Source organism: Capricornis sumatraensis, chromosome 16 (genome assembly GCF_032405125.1).
Source record: "Capricornis sumatraensis isolate serow.1 chromosome 16, serow.2, whole genome shotgun sequence".
In the NCBI taxonomy this organism is placed as follows: domain Eukaryota; kingdom Metazoa; phylum Chordata; class Mammalia; order Artiodactyla; family Bovidae; genus Capricornis; species Capricornis sumatraensis.
In genome coordinates this window covers 55,973,498-55,997,008 of record NC_091084.1, presented here as the reverse complement: position 1 = coordinate 55,997,008, position 23,511 = coordinate 55,973,498, and the positions used below count along the sequence as shown (strand labels likewise).

Genomic DNA, 23,511 nt, shown 5'->3' with positions numbered 1-23,511 from the left:
TATGGAGAGCCGTGCTTGGCTTTGAATATTCCACTATTAAAATTCTGAAAAGCTCAAAAATTGTGCTAAGGAGACAAGATCCTCCAAATTCCTAACAGGAAACGTGGCATTTTCCCAGATTATTCTCTGGCTTCAATGAAGAGAGAGAATGGGGACCACACTGCAGCAGCAGGATTTATAAATATGAATTACAGGATGAGATGATTTTCCAAACATCTGTCAGAAGCTAATCTGATCCAAAAGAAGAGGGGGCGGGGGTAAGGAGAGAGACTCAGAGGAAAGCCAAACAGACTAACGTGGAAATTTTGTGGACTTTGGTGGGTTGATGGCCTCTTGGGCACTGCATGCCCACTCTACAACGATACATACCCAAAGTCTGTACAATAACATACTTTATACCATTCAGAGCACTTATGTATGTACCCTCATTTGATCCAAACAATGCACATAGTAGATATCTCTAGGTAAATGTAAAGAAAGTGGCGTGGTACTTTGACATGCTCTGTGAAGTAGGAAGAAATCTAGAGATACCACATAGCATAGTTGTCAAGAGGCTTTTGAATAAATCAGACCTGGTTTCAATCATTGTTCTGCTACTTACTAAGTCAAGGCTATGGTTTTTCCAGTAGTCATGTAAGGATGTGAGAGTTGGACTATAAAGAAAGCTGAGCGCCAAAGAACTGATGCTTTTGAACTGTGGTGTTGGAGAAGACTCTTGAGAGTCCCTTGGACTGCAAGGAGATCCAACCAGTCCATCCTAAAGGAGATCAGTCCTGGGTGTTCACTGGAAGGACTGATGCTGAAGCTGAAACTCCAATACTTTGGTCACCTGATGCAAAGAACTGACTCATTGGAAAAGACCCTGATGCTGGGAAAGATTGAAGGCAGGAGGAGAAGGGGACAACAGAGGATGAGATGGTTGGATGGCATCACCGACTTAATGGACATGAGTTTGGGTAAACTCCAGGAGTTGGTGATGAACAGAGGCCTGGCGTGCTGCAGTCCATGGGGTTGCAAAGAGTCGGACACAACTGAGCAACTGAACTAAAGTAATCCTGGATTAGTAGTTGAACGTTTCCTTCTAGGATACTGTATCTATAGAATGATGATAACTACCTCATGGAGCTGTTATACAGATTAAATAAAATATGAAAAGTAAATAGTATAATGTCTGACATACAGTAGGTACTCAATAAACAAAAACTAGCAATGATAATTTTCAAAAGTTCATATTCACCTGAGTAATACTGTTTTTAGGATACCACACCAGCTCAAATAATTCAGAAACAAGATTTTACCCTGGACTTAAACTGAGCTCAGATACCTAGAGGTTTTATTAACAAAGCTAGCAGTTATTAATTAGAAACAGCCCCTTAAGATCTGCCTGGTCTGTTTCCTGTATTTCATAATCTGCTTGAGGGGGCAGGGTGGGGACAGAGCTCTTCAAGGAAAACTGAATAAAATATGTATAAGAATGAGCTATTTTTTGTGATCCTCCAACCTTCACTTGATGACGTACTGAGAGATCTGGGTAGAAATTATACCATATCCCTTTCTCTGTTGTTAAAATACAGGCAGTACTTGACACACTTAATCTCCACTTCTGAATGTTCCGCTTGAGTACCATGTGGGACGTGCTTTGGAAACAAGTTAGCATCCATGAATTTGACCCGCAAGAGGAAACAGCCATCTTTTTAATTTCTCAGTTCTATAAAGTTAACTAGACAAAAATCTCTTTTCAAAGTTTCAGCATCTTCAGTTTGAAAACAAAAATACTAATACTTTGCCCACCTGAGTTGTTATAAGTTAAAGACAGTATCTTTAACAGCATTTAATCACACAAATGAAAGGATGGAAGAAACCTCAAAATGCACTTAAAAGAAGAAAATCTATTCATCACTTTTACACAGGTGACATGGTATAATGAAGAGCATATCTAGAAAGACACAGATCTATGTTCTGATCCTGGTCCTGCCACTAACTCATCCTGATTTCCTGATCTTTTATTTATTCCCCAAATAGTTACTGTTAGTTGCTAGATGCCTGCAGCTGCTACTACTACTAAAACTTCCAATAGTAGTCACTCTGCCTTCCGTACAGAACAGAGCAAAATAATTTACAGTGCTATGAAACTGATGATTTTTTATATTACATTTGATATTATTATAGCTATGTCTAAGTTACCACCTAAAGCATGAAGCTACTCTCCATGTCAAGTTCAAGGGGCCCTCTAAGCCTCAGTTTCTTTGTCTATGAGAAAAGAGCACTGAGTTAAATAAATCTAATATTCCCTCCAGCATTAATCAGCTGACAAGAATTTTTTTAGTTTGAAATGAGGAACCTAAAACTAAGAGAGGTTAATTGATCTGCTCCAGGATACACAGTAGCAGAACAAAACTGGGATTAGAAATCAGGTTTTCTACTTAGCAAAAGTATCATGCCTTCACCAATATAAAATAAGGAATTCCCATTTGTACAGGCTCTGAAACTTGCTGTTGTCCCTAAATCTTCAATCTCAGTTGGACTATGTACTTGAGATGATCAACTCATGTGGTTGCATTTGTGAAATTAATCACCAAACTGTTATTTCAATCTCCTGAGCATTTTACTCCAAAAAGATTTGATCCTTTTTATTTGGATCCTTGTTATTCAGTCACTCAGTCATGTCGGATTCCTTATGACCCCATGGAATGCAGCATGCCAGGCTTCCCTGTCCTTCACTATCTCCTGGAGTTTGCTCAATTCTACTCCGGCTTCAATTTTTTTTTTTCCATTAAAATGAGAATGCATTGCCATCTACTGGACTCTGAAGACATTGCTGCTACAGTTTTTTGTCTGAGAACAAGAATTCTTAACAATTTAAAGCTTTTTATACTTTATCAATAACATAATAGCTACTATGACAATATAAGTTATATAAAAATAAAACTCCAAAAGTTGAGGCTAGGGATAAGGTAGGGTAAGAGAGAAAAATACTGTCCCTTTGAGATTTTTCATCTCAATTATTGCTATGACAGTTCTAAATATAGCAAGCATTCACCGACATTTGTTAACAAAGTGAGCCCCTCCTACATGCCAGGCACTGTTCAAGGGACACAACTGCTGACAGAGTGGTAAGTATTAGAGAGTGATCCCTCTTTTCATATGGTTTAGAGACCTCTGAGTAGTGGTGTCCATACTGAACTTTCCTCATGTCCCAGGCTCATAATATGCATCGTCACCTTTAATATTCAAAATAATTTATGATGAGGAAGAAACTGTTATCTCCACTTACAGACAAAAAAACAAACTCAGAGATGACTCAGTTTGCCCCAAATCTCTCTCATGGGTAAGCAGAAGTGGTGCCTGGAATTCAACTCACATCAATCTGACTCCGACATCCATATTCTTAACCACTAGGACTGTCCATTCACCCAAGCAGCTGTCAGCATTCTTCCGAAAAGAAAAGTTGTTGGCAAAAAGAAATTCAGATAATGATAACTTCACATGTCTGTATTAAAGGTAAAACTCCTGCACAGGGATCTGAAAAGTTTACAGCTTACTGGGTCAAGAGCTGGCCCAACAGCCTCTCTATTGGAGGAGCCTCTATTCCCCATGCTCCTCCAACTGCCCTCCTAGTAGCAAAATCCACCTGGGAAACATCTCTCTCGGTCACCTAGCCTGATTCACCAACCCCTTCCTAAGGTTCTCTTCGAATCAGTTATAGTTCTGCTATAACTCACTGTGTTAAGATCCAAACAACTGACATCAAAAATAATCTTCCAAAAAAAAAAAAACTATTTGTAAATTGCAGCTCTTCTGGAAAAAAATGCTACTTTATCTCAGGAAAAAGAATAAATGTTGGTGAGTCTACACCTAACATTTCTGCATCCCAGAGTACTTAGTTTAACAATGGGCATATAGTAGGTACTTGATATGTACTGATAGAAGAAAATAATGAATCAAGTTTACAACTAAAAACAGATTTTTATTATCATTTATTCAATTATTTTTTGTCTGCATTGCTGTTCAATATGTAAGAGTTTAATTTGTATGCCAAATAAATGGAACTTTACTACACAAAATTAACAAGGTGTCACTTCCTCATAATGCCAGCAGAAGTTTCTGAATGAAGGATTCAGACCCACAGTATATATTTTAGTCAAAGATTTTCAAATATATTAAATAGTTTCCAAACACATCCCTGGAAGTGAGAATGAATACTCATCCAACACAGTAAAAAGCTGAGACATTTAGTAGATTCCTAACAACTCAACAGAAATGAGTAAATCCTTTTTGAGAAGCAGATAAACAAAGGCAAAAATTTTGAGCAAATAAGCTTCAAGTTTTAGACCATGGTTGAAAAGTTTAGACCACAGATTCACCTAGAGCCGGAGATCCTGGAATGAGAAGTCAGGTGGGCCTCAGGAGGCATCACTATGAACAATGCTAGTGGAGGTGATGGAATTCCAGTTGAGTTATTTCAAATTCTAAAAGATGATGCTGTGAAAGTGCTGCACTCAGTATGTCAGCAAATTTGGAAAACTCAGCAGTGGCCACAGGACTAAAAAAGGTCAGTTTTCGTTCCAATCCCAAAGAAAGGCAATGCCAAAGAATGCTCAAACTACCGCACAATTGCACTCATCTCACACGCTAGTAAAGTAATGCTCAAAATCCTCTAAGCCAGGCTTCAGGAATCCGTGAACCATGAACTTCCTAATGTTCAAGCTGGTTTTAGAAAAGGCAGAGGAACCAGAGATCAAATTGCCAACATCTGCTGGATTATCGAAAAAGCAAGAAAGTTCCAGGAAAACATCTATTTCTGCTTTATTGACTATGCCAAAGCCTTTGACTATGTGGATCACAATAAACTGTGGAAAATTCTGAAAGAGATGGGAATACCAGACCACCTGACCTGCCTCTTGAGAAACCCATATACAGGTCAGGAAGCAACAGTTAGAACTGGACATGGAACAACAGACTGGTTCCAAATAGGAAAAGGAGTGCATCAAGGCTGTATATTGTCACCCTGCTTATTTAACTTATATGCAGAATACATCACGAGAAATGCTGGGCTGGAGGAAGCATAAGCTGGAATCAAGATTGCTGGGAGAAATATCAATAACCTCAGATATGCAGAGGACACCACCCTTATGGCAGAAAGTGAAGAGGAACTAAAGAGCCTCTTGATGAAAGTGAAAGAGGAGAGTGAAAAAGTTGCCTTAAAGCTCAACATTCAGAAAACTAAGATCATGGCATCTGGTCCCATCACTTCATGGGAAATAGATGGGGAAACAGTGGAGACAGTGGCTGGCTTTCTTTTTTTGGGCTCCAAAATCACTGCAGATGGTGACTACAGCCATGAAATTAAAAGACGCTTACTCCTTGGAAGGAGAGTTAGACAGCATATTCAAAAGCAGAGACATTACTTTGCCAACAAAGGTCCGTCTAGTCAAGGCTATGGTTTTTCCAGTAGTCATGTATGGATGTGAGAGTTGGACTGTGAAAAAGGCTGAGTGCTGAAAAATTGATGCTTTCTGAACTCTGGTGTTGGAGAAGACTCTTGAGAGTCCCTTGGACTTCAAGGAGATCCAACCAGTCCATCCTAAAGGAGATCAGTCCTGGATGTTCATTGGAGGGACTGATGTTGAAGCTGAAACTCCAATACTTTGGCCACCTGATGCGGAGACCTGACTCATTGGAAAAGACCCTGATGTTGGGAAAGATTGAGGGCAGGAGGAGAAAGGGATGACAGAGGATGAGATGTTTGGATGGCATCACCGACACAACGGACATGGGTTTGGGTGGACTCCGGCAGTTGGTGATGGACAGGGAGGCCTGGCGTGCTATGGTTCATGGGGTCGCGAACAGTCAGACATGATTGAGCGACTGAACTGAACTGAACTGAACTGAACTGAACTTTAGACCATGGTGGCTGAAGATACTTTAACATGGACAGAGGAAGAATTAACAGCAACATAATCATCAGATATGTTTCTGGTTACAGATAACGTAAAAAACCAGGAATGCTGAAGAACTGGTCAACAAAAACTTTAGTCACTATTTTAAAAGTTGCTTTAAAACATGCTTCCTTGTGATAGCTTCACAAGTAACCTTTTATCTTCCATACAGAACATACATTCTTAAAGCCTTGCTGACTTAGAATATTTTAATCCTTCATGAAATATTTCAGCCACAGATATTCTATCCATATTCAGTGACTGTGACTACAAGTGTATTTGGACTTACTCCTGTCACTGTACCACATGCTTCTGTTTCCTATCTGTTTTCTTTTTTGTTTTCCTTTTCTGGCTCCTATCAAGTTGACAGAGTTTGCTACTCCTTATATTCCCTTTTTTCCCTCTGCCAATTAAAAATCTACATTGTTTCTAGTATTTAGTAGGTATCTTGACATTTTTACCATGCACACTTAACCACAAGCTATTATAAGAAATTTTAAACTTGTTTACTATCTCTAGCCTCCTCCCGAACAAATCAATGAGTCCTACTCTTCCAACAGCCTCCCTCCCCTTATCACTGTTGTCTGGAGCAAACAGAGTCCTCACAGTCTCTGTGGAGAAGGGTCGGTTACTTTTCCTCCAATCCACTGTGAGCTGATACTTTAATAAAATACAATAAAAAGGCACAATAATGTCAAATGGCTACAGAAGTTTAAAAACATTCACTATTTTATACTTGGCTTACCACAGACTGGTGGCAGTTCTAGCCAGCTCTGGGCCACTTTGAACAACAGTGGTGATCTGTTTTACATTTATGGATAAATTAGTTTTTGTGTGCTGTTTGGTTTGTCAGTAGTGAGCCAAATTCACTAAGGTTTTATCACTTTCATACACTCTGCTATAACTTGCTGCTATATCCCACATCTTCCTTTTGGGATCAATTCTTTATCTACCACATTCAGTATAGTTAGAAGCAGTAAGCCTTCAGTCTTCAGGTACTTAAAATTGTCTTTCTTTCACCCTCACTCTTTACTGAATGTTTACCAGAAACAGAATTGTATGTTAACAGTTAACAGCACTTTGAAGATACATTTCTTCTTGAATCTACTGTTGCTGATGAGAAGTCTGCTGTCAGTCTAATTTATAGGGAATATTTCCTTTCTCTCTATGAGCTTTTAAGATTTTCCCTTTTAAAATTATCCTTACAGATGACTGGTGTCCCTAAGATATCTTTTTTCAGCCTCCTTTTGTTATAGGGAGAGCCCTGTCTCAGCTTTTATGCTCATTTAGTGTCACTTTGCCCAGAGAAGCCCATCTTTCAGCCAGTTTTATCAAATGCTCTGCCCACTTCTTTGTGCTTCTTTTCCATTTGTTTCCGAGATGTTTATTATCTTGCTTTTTGTTTGTTTTAGCAAAGAATATCTCTTTAAACTTCTCTGATTTCATCAATTGCTGTCTTTGGTTTGGTTCAAAATCAAACCAAAACAAAAACCTCTCTTTCTTTAGCCTGAGATTCCACAAAAGATTTCGCTCCCTTTTCCTCATCCATCTCTCACCATTCCTTCTCTGCCACTTTTTACAACATCTCCTCCCATATTTCACCTTTAAAAGTGGGAGATCCTCAGGCCCATTACTAAGTCCCTTTTTTCTCACTAAGTACTGCTTGTCCTTGGTCTATCTTATCTGAACTCATGATTTCAGTTAACTATTTGCCATTGTTATACTTCACTATTTATATCTCTATCTTGCTTCTCTCCTCTGAACTCCAGATTCATATAATCCAAATGTCTCCTTTAAAACCTACACAGGGCTATCTTGAGGTATTCTCAAAGTCTATATGATCAAACCTCAACTCACGATTTGCCTCCAACAAAGCTGGTCTTCCTCCAGTTCCTTAGCTCTCTCAGTGCCTGGTACTTTTACCCATCTGGTTACTTCATCTAAGCCAGAAACCCAAAGGCATCCTTAACACCTTCTTTTTCCCTCTATCCTCTACCCTAAATTCAAACCAAGTCCTAATGATTTTACCTCCTAAAATTTTCCTAAATCTATTTGCTATTCTACCATAACCCTGTTCCAAAGTATCAAATCTCTTACCTGATACACTTATGAGTAAGATCCTTCCTACTGTCTTCCCACATACATTCTTGCTGCTTCTAAAATCAGTCTTTATAGCAGCCAGAGTGAAACTGAAAGTGAAAGTGAAGTCGCTCAGTCATGTGCGACTCTTTGCGACCCCATGGACTGTAGCCTATCAGGCTCCTCCGTCCATGGGATTTTCCAGGCCAGAGTGCTGGAGTGGGTTGCCATTTCCTCCTCCAGGGGATCTTCCCGACCCAGAAACTGAACCCAGGTCTCGCGCATTGCAGGCAGACACTTTAGTGAAATTATTAAAACACAAATCCAATTATACATCTGCCATGGTAAAAATCCTTCAACACACTTCACTGCTCTTAGGATAAAATCTTCTAAGAGGTTCTGTTATGTGGTCTCTGACTACCTTGCCAGCCACATCTGGTATCCTTTTCCCTTATTACCCAGACCTTCCTTCAGTCCCTTAAAACTCACCACTTCCTCTAGCATTTCATGGCCTTCCAATATTACCCTGCTCTACTCAGAATGCTCTCTGTATTCAGCCCTCACTCTCTCCACATTATTCAGTTCCATTCATCCTCAGGATTGTAACCTTAAAAGTCAAGTCCTGAAGACCTTTCTTGAGCCACTAGAGTAGGTAAGATCATCACACGCTTTTATAGCAGCACTTGCCACCATTTACGTTTACATAGTTACCTGTCAGGTTACTTCACAGTGTGTGTCTCCTCCATACACTCCATGACAGCAGGGAAACCTGTCTGCTCACCACTGTACCCTGAGCGCTTACAGCACAGGAGCCGATGTATAGCACGTCCTCAATAAATAGCCACTGAATGGATGCAGCATTCTAGCAATAGCATTTCAGATCATCAAGAATTAGGAAACAACATGATCACTAAGGAAATCATGTAGAAACTCATTTCACTGGTTTGTGGCCACAATTAAATAGGATAAAAAACATGAATCACCTGACATGGTACCACAGAGAGTAGGCACTTAGTAAAAATAAACTCCTTCTCCTTTCTCTAATCATCTTTAGATACAGAGCCAGCAAAGACTATAATGTAACTGACTACACTACAGCTTGCCTCAGGATTCTTAAATTTATTCAAAGCTGTAAAAGGTATCTGAAACATTTAGTGAAACTGTATTACATTTAATCAAAAGCCACTATTCATTCTTCTTTAACCCCAAAAGAATTGTTAGAAAACAGCCAGTTGAGATTTTCTTTTAGGAAAATTAATATAATATGGACTTAGAAAAGATGTATGGGTGCAGTTACAAAATGAGTTCTCACCCGGAGCCACACTAAACAACAAACTTACACTTAAAACGTGATTCTATTCACACAGAGCTTTTGCCCGATGTATCAGTGCACACCTGCACTAACAAAACTCACAGCATCACGCAAATCCTCTTACCTTATGTTCAAATGGAGCACCATAATAGCCATCATTCAGCCCAAAAATTATTTCATTCTGGTTGCGGGCATGAATCTAAGAGAGGAGGAAAATACATTATTAGTTCATCTCATTCCAATCAAGTTTTAATGTGACTAAAAAATGACAGGACCTACTTCAGTGTTGAAAAATAATTAGCTGTCTAACAAGCCAGCAGAAAACAAACTGCATATCAAAGGACAAGATAATCAATTTAGAGCTTCCTGTTTTAGTCCAAGTTCTCACAAAAGCATCTCATGAGATCACAGGCACCATCATTCACACACATTTTCCACAAACACTTCTTGACGTTGTTACAGAAAGCAAATTCCTTAAGCACAGGGGATTAAGAGGCATACTATACATTCTTTAATCTCAAAGAAAACACAATCCAGGTCTTCCCTGGTGGTCCAGTGATTAAAAATGCATCTGCAGTGCAGAGGACACGGGTTCAATTCCTGCTCTGGAAAAATTCCATATGCCTTGGGGCAAGTAAGCCCATGCACCACAACTACTGAAGCCCGTGCACCCTGGAGTCTGTGCTGTGCAATAAGAATAGCCACCCCAACAAGAAACCAGAGCACCGTAACGTAATAAAGAGTGGCCCCAATCGCCGCTGCAGCTAGAAAAAGCCCATGGACAGCAACAAAGGCCCAATGCAGTCAAAAATGAATAAAATTAAAAAAAAAAAACAGTTCAATTAGTCTGTCAATGCTTCAAATAAAAATGAAGTTCTAGAAAAAACATAAAAGGTTAACACTATTTTTTATCTTCAAAAAGACAGTCTAAAGATAATATCCAATCCCCAAAACCTTTAAAAGTCTACTAATAATTTTCTGCCAACTACTCTTTCAAATACAACTGATTTGAGCTTCAGTCAGTGTTACTTCAAATTAAACTTCATCTAAAAAATAGAGGAATAAAACTTTCAAAATTGAAGAATTTTTAAAAGCTCAAAACAGCATAAAGTCTTTACAAACAAATTTGATTACTTGATCAGAAAGAGTTGTGGCTAAAATGTTTTTTAATTGCTTTTGCAACGAGGAATTAAAGTGAGGGTTCAAGTGGGGGAAAGAACAAAGACTATCAGAATAGAACATTTCATCTTTTCTTTCTCTAGCTAGAGATACAAAGGCCAAAGTCAGCAGCAGAAAATTCCTGTGAACATTTACCTGACTTCCATACCTGCCATATCTGTTACTTAAGCAGAATTAATCACATACTTCCTGTTAGCCTATATCTTTACTCAACTGAATACAACGATACCAAAAGATGGACCTGCTATAATAAAACTATAAGTAGTGTCCCATTTTATGACAGAAAAGGAGAAAGCACTATGAAATCAGTTTCAAGATTAGCAGAAACACAAAAATTTTACAAACATAAAATATTTTATACATATATACACCTCGAGAGGAAAAAGATTAAAATCATATGCATCAAAATGTTAACAACGGTTGATCTTAACAAACATTTCACACACACAAAAAGAAAAAGGTGGAGGACTGAGAACAAATATACATTTTCTTAATGTAAAACATCATTTCGCTTTTCCGGTGGTGACGACCTCCTCACGAGAACATGCCTCTCGCAAAGGATCTTCTTCATCCCTCTCCAGAAGAGGAGAAGAGGAAACACAAGAAGAAGCGCCTGGTGCAGAGCCCCAATTCCTATTTCATGGATGTAAAATGCCCAGGATGCTATAAAATCACCACCGTCTTCAGCCATGCACAAACAGTAGTTTTGTGTATTGGCTGCTCTACTGTCCTCTGCCAGCCTACAGGAGGAAAAGCAAGGCTTACAGAAGGATGCTCTTTCAGACGGAAGCAGCACTAAAAGTACCCTGTATCAAGATGAACGGGAAACCATCCCAATAAACACGTTTTGGATACAAAAAAAAAAAAAAAAAAAAATCATTTCATCATCAGGGAAATCAAAATTAGGATGAGATACCATCAGAATGGTAAAAATTAAAAAGACTGACAATAATAAGTCCTTACAAAAGTAAGGAACTTTCTTACATTGCTAATGGGGACGCAGAATGACAGTTACTTTGGAAAAAGTTTCACAGTTTCTTACAAATTTAACACAGCTCTTACCATTAGACCCAGAAACTCCATTTATTCAAGAGAAATGAAAACTTTTGTCAACATAAAGACCTATATTTAATTATTCACAGCAGCATTATTCACTGTAGTGGTGGTTACTTACTTCATACATTTGTCAAACACATTGAAATGTATACAATAAAAGGATAAATTTGATTGTATGTAAATTTTACCTAAAAAAAACCCTAACTTGTAAAAATTTCATTCAAAAGTCATTCACTCCCTGACCCTATGCAGACTTGTCTAAATACCTTAAACGTACTCCCGTAGCTCTCTTTGCAGGTATTTATCTATCATCAGTTTACCAGGTCCTAAGAACCAGATTTATCTTATTCATCTCTGGATCACTGACACTAAGAACAATGCCTGTCAGAAAGCAGATCACCAATCAATAAACCTAAGTGATTCTGGCTATTAACCTAATACAGCTTAGCGTCGCTTTCCTCTAAAAATCTGTAACTCTATTATACCTGATTTTTAGTAGTATGTTGTTATATCTATTTCATAGGTGACTTTAAGTGTCTAATTGGCTTAGAAAAATGTTTTCCCTTTTTTCTGTTCTCTGCTATACCAACTTTGTAAGAGGATACATGAATGCTAACTCTCTGAAAGTAGGGTAAGTTAGACCTAAGTACATTTGGGTATTTTAAGAAGACAACCAACCAAGGAATGTATGAACTGAAAAACATGATGAAGGCCATCTTCTCTGGCCAAAACAAGACTTTGCCACAAGCCTACAGCTCTGCAATTCTAATGTTAAGAAGCACCACCCCATACAAAATGTAAATAAGTGCTTAGCATCATTGTGCATAGGTTCTATGCACAAAGAGCCAACTACAGCATGTAGGAAGACAGAGTACTGCCCCAGTGCCTTTAGCCAGGCTAAAGGCAACAAGCATTTGGGACTAAAAGAATGACCCTAAGCCAAAGTCATTACTTCATGAGTTTTAATTAAGATCAGACCTAAAACAGAAGAAAAAAATATAAAGATAAAACAGAATTTGGAGCAGGTTAGAATTTAGTAAAGGAAAATATTTATTGCATGCATTGTTCTGGTCTCTCTATCCAAGAACACAAAATAAACTATGGTGTGCAAAATAAGGGCAGAGTTTTTTTTTTTTAACCTGAAAAATATATATAGAGAGAACTGTCTAAAAGAAATATACCAGATGGTATATACTGAATAAATATTAAGAAATATGGAAGATGTTTGCAGATACAACTAACATTTTAGCATTGCCTTTATCAGTAGTCCCACAGGTATCACAAAATAGAAATGGCATTTATTCCAACGTGGGATGGGTGGTTACCAAGGACTACATGTATACAGCAGTGTAGTACAGCAGAAAGAGAAAGAATTTTAAAGTCAGCCAGGTCTCATATAAATTCCAGCTCCACCTATCAGTGTGATCTTGATCAGTTTCTTAAACTCTCTGAGGCTCAATTTTCCCATCAGGAAACTATGGGCAATAATATCAGCTTTCATAAGGTTGTCAAAAACATTAATTGCAGTTACTTATGTCTGGGAATGGCAAATAGGTTTCATTTCATATGCAATTCTGGCATATTGCTAGGTGCATTCTGGAACACTGTGTTAGAAAAGACTGAACAGCTACTTCTGAGCTCAGATAGCTCAGTCAGCTACATCAGTCATGGGGAATGGGTAGCAGTAGATAAGCCAGGCATTTTTCATCCCTGTGTTCAACAAATAGTAGCTCCTCTTATTCTTGGAAAAATCCTGCTCTATTGGTCATAAGAGAGGTGTTTATTTTCAACTTATTTTTCAGATTCTAGGGGAAATATCCAGCAGGACAGAAGAAGCAGAGTTCTATAAGAAAGCATATTCTTTCCTACTGCCCACCCCACTCAAAATCCTCTTAAATTAGCAGCTTAAAGCAGTTCTTCACAAATGTTTTCAGTTATTTTTTAAACTTCTCAATGACTCAAATTTCTGTAATTAAGTAAACAATCATAAAAGGTCTCTCTTTATTAACAGGAAATATAGAATCTGACAATTCAACAAAAAAAAGCTAGATGGTTTCTTTGGAGAGGACAACTACTTGAAACTGACAGTCTAAAAATTACCTGCTGACCCAGGTATTTCAGCCCGTCCAAACAGACTTTCCATTCAATCAACAGCTGGTAGATGTCCTCCTTTCCACCCCATATCTTCACCACAAAACAGGATACAGATGTATCCAGACGGTCTGGAATTATTCCAAAATCAAGACTCCGCCATGTTGGATTCTGTTAATGGAAATGAAAACCTGCTTTAGGAAGACCCTAAATGTTTACGGTATTTCAGTTAGGTTGTATATAATTTTGTTTTTTAACCAAAAGAACTAATATATTACATTGCAAACTTAAGTGAAGAAGACATTCCAATTAACAGGAAGAGAGTGATACTGACTCTTTTCAATTTCTCTGCTTATTCATTATAGTCACTAGAAAGAGCATATATTCTAGTATCTAATTAACATGGCTTCCTATGGTAATTCATTTATTTATTCCACACAATACACAGTCATTAAGAAACAACATATAAACAATGCCCTCAAAATGCCTCCAACTTATTGCTGGATTTGAACGTCTCTTTAAATTACACAGTTTCATGAGAAGTCCAATATTCAAAAGATTACAAAGTGACACAGGAGGGATTAATAAACTATGAAGGAACAGGGGGAAAGAGGGCATGCAGGCCATGAAGCTTGGCTTTTACAGGACAAATAATATTTCACCAGGTTGAAATAGGGAATTCCCCAGCAAAATAAGTGCTCAGAGGTGTGAAATAGTACAGTGTGGTCAAGTAACTAAGGCAACTGCTAGAACACACAACACAAGAGTGGCTGGATGCAAAGCTGGAGACTTCATGCTGAACAGGTAGTTTACTGTGTACAAGATGTGGGGACATTGAGAGGTTTTAAGCTTAAAAAAGACAAGGTCAACTTTATGCTCCGAAAGAAGTTTGTTTTCCATTCAGATAGTTGAAACATTCTCTGAAAAGGGAAAAAATTAAGGAACTTTAATATTATCAATAGACATGAACTACAATGCATCAATTACTTACTTTCAATTATTTCCCTACTTTTTAAAAATTCTTTTTTCAATTTTTATGTGGAGGATAATTGCTTTACAATATTGTGTTAGGTTTCTGCCATACATCAACATGAATCAGCCGGAGGTATGCACATGTCCCCTCCCTCTTGAACCTCCCTCCCACCTCCCACACCAACCCATCCCGCTTTTGGTTATCACTGAGCACTGGGTTTGGGCTCCCTGCCTCATACAGCAAATTCCCACTACCTATTTTACATATGGCAGTGTTTCAATGTTACTCTTTCAATTCATCCCTCCCTCTCTTTCCCCCACTGTGTCCACAAGTCTATTTTCTATGTCTGTGTCTCCACTGCTCTCCTGCAAATAGGTTCATCAGTACCATCTTTCTATATATATACACATTAATATAGGATATCTGCTTTTCTGATTTATTTCACTATGTGTAATAGGATCTAGGTTCATCCACCTCATTAGAATTAACTCCCATGTGTTCCTTTTTGTGACTGAGTAATATTCCACTGTATAGATGTATCACAACTTCCTTATCCATTCATCTGGTGATGGACATCTACGTTGCCTTCATGTCCTAGCTACTGGAAATAGTGCTGCAATGAACACTGGGGTAATGTGTCTTTTTAAAGAATCCACCTGCAATGCAGGAGATCCTGGTTCAATTCCTGGGTCGGGAATATACCCTAGAGAACGGATACGCTACCCACTCCAGTATTCTTGGGCTTCCCTGGTGGCTCAGATGGTAAAGAATCCACCTGCAATGCAGGAGACCTGGGTTCAGTCCCTGGGTTGGGAAGATCCCCTGGAGGAGCGCACGGCAACCCACTCCAGTGTTCTTGCCTGGAGAATCCCCATGAACAGAGGAGCCTAGCGGGCTGCAGTACACAGGGTTGCAAACAGTTGGAGACAACTCAGCAACTAAGTGCACACAGCACAGGGTATATGACCAGCAGTGGGACTGTTGGGTCATATAGTAGTTTTATTCCTAGTTTTTTTTAAGGAATCTCCATACTGTTCTCTATAGTGGTTGTATCAATTTACTTTCCCACTAACAATACAAGAGGGTTCCCTTTGTCCACACCCCCTCCAGCATTTATTGTTTGTAGATTTTTTGATGATGGCCATTCTGACTGGCATGAGATGATATCTCACTGTAGTTTTGATTTGCTATTTCCCCTACTTTAACTGTTAGGGCTTTCATTACTGAATGTAACTCTAATTAATCTCACTAAATTATCAATTTTCATATTATATAAATCAGTAAATCAAAAAGCCCTCATATAAGAGTAACTAATCTTTGCTTTGTGACATTTTCCTGACCAAAGTGGGGAGGGGACAAGAGCAGTATTTTTGGTTTAGGGGATATATTGATGTATGTGTTTTTGTGAATTTAACTGCTGACATTTCAGGAGAGGGAACATGACTTCTAGTTTCATGGTGTTTACGTCTGATCTTTTTCACTTGTATGTATTTTGCTTGTATATTTTTATTTTCTGATTTCCCTGTACTAAAATAAAAGCTCTGATAGACAGGAATATTGCTCGATTTGTTTACCACAAGATCCCAAAAGTTTGAAAAGTACTTGGTATGTGCTCAATAAATATTTGCTGAGTGAGTGAATGAATGCTTACTTAACCAAAATGGATGTCTGAGGACACCAAAAGGGTATCAATAAATAGCATGATGATAACACAATAAGCTCGCTGTGCAGTTTTATATGGATTCCCTAGCACCCATGAATTTCAACCTAAGATCATTAAAACTCCATTCTGATATGACCCCCACCCCGTCTCTATCCCACCAAAATTGTTTTAGCAACCCTGCTAAATACGGGTAGTGTACTTAGTCGCTCAATGTGTCCAACTCTGTGATTCCGTGGACTACAGCCCGTCAGGCTCCTCTGTGGGGATTCTCCAGGCAAGAATACTGGAGTGGGTAGCCATGCCCTCCTCCAGGGGATCTTCCCAACCCAGGGACTGAACCCAGGTCTCCTGCATTGCAGGCGGTTTCTTTATCGTCTGAGCCACCAGGGAAGCACAACAATACTGGAGTGGGTAGCCTATCCTTCTCCAGGAATCTTCCCGACCCAGGAATTGAACTGGGGTCTCCTTCATTGCAGGCAGATTCTTTACCAGCTGAGCTACCAGGGAAGCCCAAATAGGGGTAGAATTTCATTTAAATATGGAGATGAACAGTAAGGTCTAGGAATAAGTAGGCAGACCTGTACTACAAAAGTTGCTCAAAAAAATTCTTTACACTGAAGAAAAATGACACCAGACAGAAACTTGGCTCTCTAAGAAGGAATAAAAAGCACTGGCAATGGTAAAGAGTGAGTAAATATAAAAGGCTATCTATTTTTCTTATTTTATTTATATCATATATGACTGTTTAAAGTAAAAGTTACAACTATATAAAGAGTTTTATAACATATGTATAGATTCATATATACTAATGTAACAGCACAAATTAGAGAAGGTAGATGACTGGAACTATTCTGTTGCAAGGTTCTCCTGTTTACCTGAAGTAGTTAAAAGTACATACAGCAATCCTAAAGTAATGATTTAAAAAGTAATGCAAAGAAGTACAGCTGAAAAGACAAGGCAAGAATGTAAAACAATATGAAAAAATATATATTCGATGATGATTTCATTTATATGAAGTTCTAAAACAAGTAAAACAAATCTGTGGTGACAAATGATTCCCTCTTGTGGGGAGATGGGTTTCTAGGCACAAGAAAACTTTCTGGAATGATAGGAAATATATATATCTTGACAACGTAGGTATGCACTTACCAAAACTCAGCAAACAAAATAGTTAAAATTTGTGCATCTCACTGTATATGACTTTTACTTAAAGAAATAGACTCTGAACTCCAAAGTATAGGTTTGCTTCTTACAGTGGTAAGGATTAGTAATTCTGAGGACACTTTTTGTGAATTCTAAGCATGAGCAAAGATGCGGAGGTCAGTAGAAGCCAGGTTTTTCACTGTCAGAGAATGGAGTGACAAATGAATTGAGAGTTAAGCTGGACTGAAATTGGAGATATTGGTATGAATGCATGGTTTTCAAAAGACAGAGCAATAGATATATTGTGTGTGTGCATGTGAGTGTGATTTCCTAGCTCAGTCCCTTAAGAAAGGCTAGAAGTAATGAGCACACTAGTAACAGTGAGCATGCTCAGATCTTGCTGTCTATTCAGCAATCTCAAAAAAAGGGAACCAAGGGTTCCTTGGGGAGAAAACTGATTCCAGAGCTACGGCAGGAAGGGTACAACACAGGTCTGGAATATCTCAAGCCAGAATGTCAGGAAGTACTCAATGATGTGGACATACCAAAAGGACATAGGAATCAATTTACAGGGCTCTCATTAACCAAATGTGGGATAATGTAAGCATCAAAATAAATTATAGTAATAGATATAACCCACTGAATAAAATAAGAATCTTTGAGTCCATAATGATACAGATTAATAATTAATTAAATGGGAGAGAAAGTTAAATTGCCAACTAATAAATAATAAAAGGAAATATGGAAATTAGAAAATCACAAATGGATGCTAAAACTGGTAAGCAAACAGTTGATAAGAAGCAGGATATATAAAAAGTCTCAAAGTTTCTCCCTCACAAATTACTTATTAATTATAAATGGAAAAATTATATCTTCTCAGTGGAGAAACCTGACAGGAATTCCCTTAATCAGGTGACAAATTGGGACAAACCAGCAACAGGTGCCTCTTAAAACAAAGCACTGAAAAGAAAACAGCACTGCAGGTATAGTTTTCCCGCCAAAAATGCATAACCTGGATCCAATCATGAAGAAACATCAAACAAACTGAAAGAGTCTACAAAATAATTGGTCTGTATGGTTTTAAACTGAGGGACTGCTTCCAAACTGAGAAAGGAGTAGGTCAAGGTTGTATACTGTCACCTTGCTTATTCAATTTATATGCAGAGTACCTCATGCAAAATGCCAAACTAGATGAAGCACAACCCAGAATCACCACTGCAGGGAGAAATATCAATAACCTCAGATATGCAGACGACACCACCCTTATGGCAGAAAGCCAAGAGGAACTAAAGAGCCTCTAGATGAAAGTGAAAGAAGATTGTGAAAAGGCTGGCTTAAATCTCAACATTCAAAAAACTAAGATTAAGATCATGGCATCTGGTCCTATCACTTCATGACAAATAGATGGGTAAACAATGGAAACCATGAGAGACTTTATTTTCTTGGGCTCCAAAATCACTGTGGATGGCGACTGCAGCCATGAAATTAAAAGACGCTTGCTCCTTGGAAGAAAAGCTATCACAAACCTAGACAACATGTTAAAAAGCAGAGATATTACTTTACCAACAAAGGTCCAATAATAGTCAAAGCTACGGTTTTTCCAGTAGTTGTGTATGGATCTGAGAGTTGGATCATAAAGAAAACTGAGCACCGAAGAACTGATGCTTTTGCACTTTTTTGTTGAAGAAGAATCCTGAGAGTCCCTTGGACTGCAAGGAGATTAAACCAATCAATCCTAAAGGAAATCAGTCCTGAATATTCACCGGAAGGACTGATGGTGAAGCTGAAGCTCCAATACTTTGGCCACCTGATACGCAGAACTGACTCATAGGAAAAGACCCAGATGGTGGAAAAGACTGAAGGCAGGAGCAGAAGGGGACGACAGAGGATGAGATGGTTGGGTGGACATCCAATTCAATGCACATGAGTTTGAGCAAGCTCCAGGAGTTGGTAATGGACAGGAAAGCCTGGCATGCTGCAGTCCATGGGGTCGCAAACAGGCGGACACGACTGAGTGACTGAACTGACGGTTCTAAACGCTGAAGTCAGCACATCCCCCAAAAGGCTAAAGAACTGTCCAAATTGAGGAATAAAGCAACATGACAACTAAAGACAAAGTGATTCTAGATTGAGTCTTGGAGAGGTGACAACACCTGAATAAGGACTAGGAATTAATTGGTGGAAACCTAAATTGGTACAGCCACTTGGAAAACACTATGGAAGTAACTAAAAAAATTTACAACAGAACTACCATATGATCCAGTAATCCCTCTTCTGGGTAGATACTCAAAGGAAATGAAAGAGTCCTAGAGATAGAAGCGCTCCCATGTTCACTGCAGCATTATTCACAATAGTCAAATACATGTACAACCCAAGTATCAATCAACAGATGAATAAATAATGAAAATATAATGCATATGTGTGGAACATTATTCAGCCTTAAAAAGGAAATCTTGCCATTTGCAAAAGCATGGATGAACCTGAAGGATAGTATGATAAGTGAAATAAGTCAGAAACAGAAAGTAAAATACTGCATAATATCACTTACACGTGGACTCTAAAAGTCAAACTCATAAAAACGGGTGTATAATGGTGGCTGCCAGGGGTTGAAGGTTGGGCAAAATGGGGAGATGTTAGCCAAAGGGTATAAGGGTGCAAAGTTTCAGTTTTGCAAGATGAAATCATCTTGGAAATCAAATGTACAACATGGTGACTAAAGTTAATAACACTATATTGTATACTTGAAATTTGCTAAGAGAGTACTAAGCATTCTCACTACCAAAACAAAAACAAAAACAAAACACACACAGTTAACGATGGGAGGTAATAGATATATTAATCAGTTTGATTTTGGTCATTATTTTACTACATGTATATAGGTATATATATATATATAGATAAACCAAAATGTCATGTTGTATATCTTAATACACACAATTTTTGTCAACTATACCTGAGGGGTAGAGGATGAAGGATTGTGCTTAACTGCACTGTGTCAATGTTATACTTTCCTGATTTTAGTAATTTTAATGTAATTATATAAGATGTCCTTGTTTGTAGGAAATATACACTGAAGTATTTGATACCAGCAAACTCTTTGAAGGTGAAAGTGAAGGTGAAATCGCTCAGTCGTGTCCGACTCTTTGTGACCCTGTGGATGGTAGCCCACCAAGCTCCTCTGTCCATAGGATTCTCCAGGCAAGAATTCTGGAATGGGTTGCCATTTCCTTCTTTGAAGGTAGTCAATTATTTAAGAAGCCAAAGTTATGCTTAGATAAATTTATTGAAAATATAGGCAATAAAGAAAGACAAAAATATTTTGAGTAAAACAGATGAGTTACTATGAAATAGCAAGATCAGATTTTACACATGACCCAAGGAATGAATGGAAGGCAACCATCCATTTTTGATAATGGCAAGCTAGATGGTCCTCCCACTGAAAACAATGAAAAATGTTGGCTAAAATATAACCACCATCATCACTAAAGATTTTCCAAGCCAAAAAAGAAAGCTAGAACTCAAAGAAATAAATGTAAATCTAGAGGACTTTTCCCTTAAAGGAATTTGCCAACGTATATAAACTTGAAGCGTTGGTTTGGGTAGTCTTAAAGAGAGACAAGAACATAATTCAAAGCCCAGACCCAGGTGTCACTCAGGTCTACGAGAAGTCCTCCACATTGAGCTCGAACAACAAAAGGGCTACATACTCACAGGCACGAGTGAAACCAGAGAATAGAGTAGAATTCAACAAACCAACTGCACAAAACTTGAGATAATCAAAAACAGGAAACATGAAGAAAAGACTACTTAAACTATCAAACAGATAGTTTAAGAATAGATCTCATAAACATATTTTTTAAAAAAAATCCAAATCCTTGCACAGAATGTGTTTATTTTTAATTGACACTAACTGGCACTGTTTCTCCAGAGCAGGCACTTCATAAAAATATAAATTGAGGAAAAAGAATATCAAAATGACCAATAAACACTAGAAAAGGTGATCAATTAGAATAATACATGAGGAAATGTAAATTAAAATCACAATATAATACCACTAGCCCACCAGAATGGCTCAAATTGTCAAAACAATAACAAGTTTGGGCAAGAATGTGGAGCAACTAAAAACTTCACACTGCTGGTATGGATGTAACTGGTACAAGCAACTTTGGAAAGCTATCTGGCAGTACCTACTAAAGCTGAAAACACCTATGATTCAGCACTTAGTTCCACTCTTACGTAGATACCTAACAGGGACACATACTTGCCGAAGGACATGTACATACAGAATTAATAAATAATTTGTATGAATCTCACTAATATGCCAAGAAAAAGGGTATGTGCCATATAAAAGTTCAGTAGCAAGCAGGACTAATCTAGAAGTCAGGATAGTGGTGGTCTTTGGAAGGAAGTAGTAACTAGAGGGAGAACACAAAATAATGCTGTTGTTCTTGATCTGGTTACATGGCAATGGCACCCACTCCAGTACTCTTGCCGGGAAAAATCCCACGGACGGGGGAGCCTGGTGGGCTGCAGTCCATGGGGTCGCTAAGAGTCGGACACGTCTGGGCGACTTCACTTTCACTTTTCACTTTCATGCAGTGGAGAAGGAAATGGCAACCCACTCCAGTGTTCTTGCCTGGAGAATCCCAGGGAGGGGGGAGCCTGGTGGGCTGCCGTCTATGGGGTCACACAGAGTTGGACACGACTGAAGTGACTCAGCAGCAGCAGTTCCCTGTGAAAAGTCACCAAGCTATCACCTATGCCCTTTACTGGAATGTGTGCTGTATCGCAATACAAACTAATAAGACAAAAATTTTCAAAGGTTCACTAATGGAAAAAATACAGCATCTTCCATTCAATAATGGAAAAAATACCTGCTTGCTACTGAACTTTTATATGGCATATGCTCTTTTGCTTAGCGTATTAGTGAGATTCATACAAATTATCAATTCTGTATGTACGTGTCCTTTGGCAAGTATGTGTCTCTGTTTCTGTTAGGTATCTACGTAAGAGTGAACTAGGTGCTGAATCATAGGTGTTTTCAGCTTTAGTAGGTACTGCATCTTACAAGGAGGTACCTACAGAGATAAAAACAAAGCTATCTCTTCCTGATGTCATTTTGGGTCCTAAAGCCTGAAGACAGGAGTCGGAGGATTAACCACCTGAAAAGACAGCCATTTACTCCCCTATGTGTAAGGTCATCTCTCAGCTAAACTCCATGTGCTCTGGAATATGAAATAGTGTAATTTCAAATTCTCAGCAGAAAAAGCATGAAATAAACACCCTTTTCCAAAATGGAAAAAAAAAAAAAAAAGACCTCGTGAATGTATGGCCCCTAAATATGAAGGACCATATTTAAGGGGTGGGATGATGGGCACAAAGAATACTTCATTCTAAAACTAATTAAAAGTCTTTGGAAAGGACAGTAGTCTTTTGAAGTTGTTTCTGTGGCTGAATAGATGGCCTGAACCAACATTTTAAACCAAAAGAACATTAACACAGAACTACTGTCAATCTTCTCATTACAATGACCTTCCTTTATAATTTTATAGAATAGCTGCCAGACAACAACCAATCATTTCTGAGCTGGTCCACTCAGATACAGATATGGTCTGCCACATACTAAAGACTCTACTGCCTACTAACGTTACTGTAAAGATCTAGATGATTTTCTACATTTAACCTGTACATATAAGCCCATGTCTAGATGGAACAAATTATTCAAGTACTAACATCATTTAGGGACCTATATCTTATTCACTGAAAGTACAGTGGCAGAATATTAGGATATTTATAGCTTTGAAAAATTCACCTCCAGGAGAATCTAAAATTATTATTTATTACCTGGGCAATTTCTCTAAAACACTGTCCAACTGATACTTATTTATTAAAGGAACACATACACAGAAAAGTTTCAAAACACAAACAAGATGTCACTATTTTATCACTCAAAAACAAATTACAGTCACAAGAAACACAACTAAGAATTCATAAAAGCTGTTCCAACTTCCCCAAAACATACAAGATAACTCTCAGGAATGGCATACTAAATTCATAAGCAGTAATTATTACCCAG

General features: G+C 38.2%; 2 protein-coding genes across 3 annotated transcripts in view; one reads left to right on the top strand and one right to left on the bottom strand.

Annotated features, from left to right (window-relative positions):
• The window catches only part of UVRAG (UV radiation resistance associated), a 324,313-nt gene that overhangs the window by 250,197 nt on the left and 50,605 nt on the right, over nucleotides 1-23,511 (bottom strand). For both annotated transcript variants that reach the window (XM_068988472.1, XM_068988473.1), the window contains exons 4-5: nucleotides 13,666-13,827; nucleotides 9,455-9,529 (exon numbers count right to left, since the gene is read on the bottom strand). In XM_068988472.1, coding sequence (XP_068844573.1) covers nucleotides 9,455-9,529; nucleotides 13,666-13,827 — 237 coding nt within the window. The remainder of the gene's footprint in view (nucleotides 1-9,454; nucleotides 9,530-13,665; nucleotides 13,828-23,511) is intronic.
• Nucleotides 11,047-11,355, top strand: LOC138092826 (small ribosomal subunit protein eS27-like). The gene has a single exon (XM_068988871.1). It carries the CDS (start codon nucleotides 11,054-11,056, stop codon nucleotides 11,306-11,308), a length of 255 nt encoding a protein of 84 aa, XP_068844972.1. The 5' UTR covers nucleotides 11,047-11,053; the 3' UTR covers nucleotides 11,309-11,355.

What these genes read in the sequence shown, in the direction of transcription:
- LOC138092826 (XM_068988871.1), top strand. Translation starts at nt 11,054, where the DNA reads ATGCCTCTCGCAAAGGATCTTCTTCATCCCTCTCCAGAAGAGGAGAAG.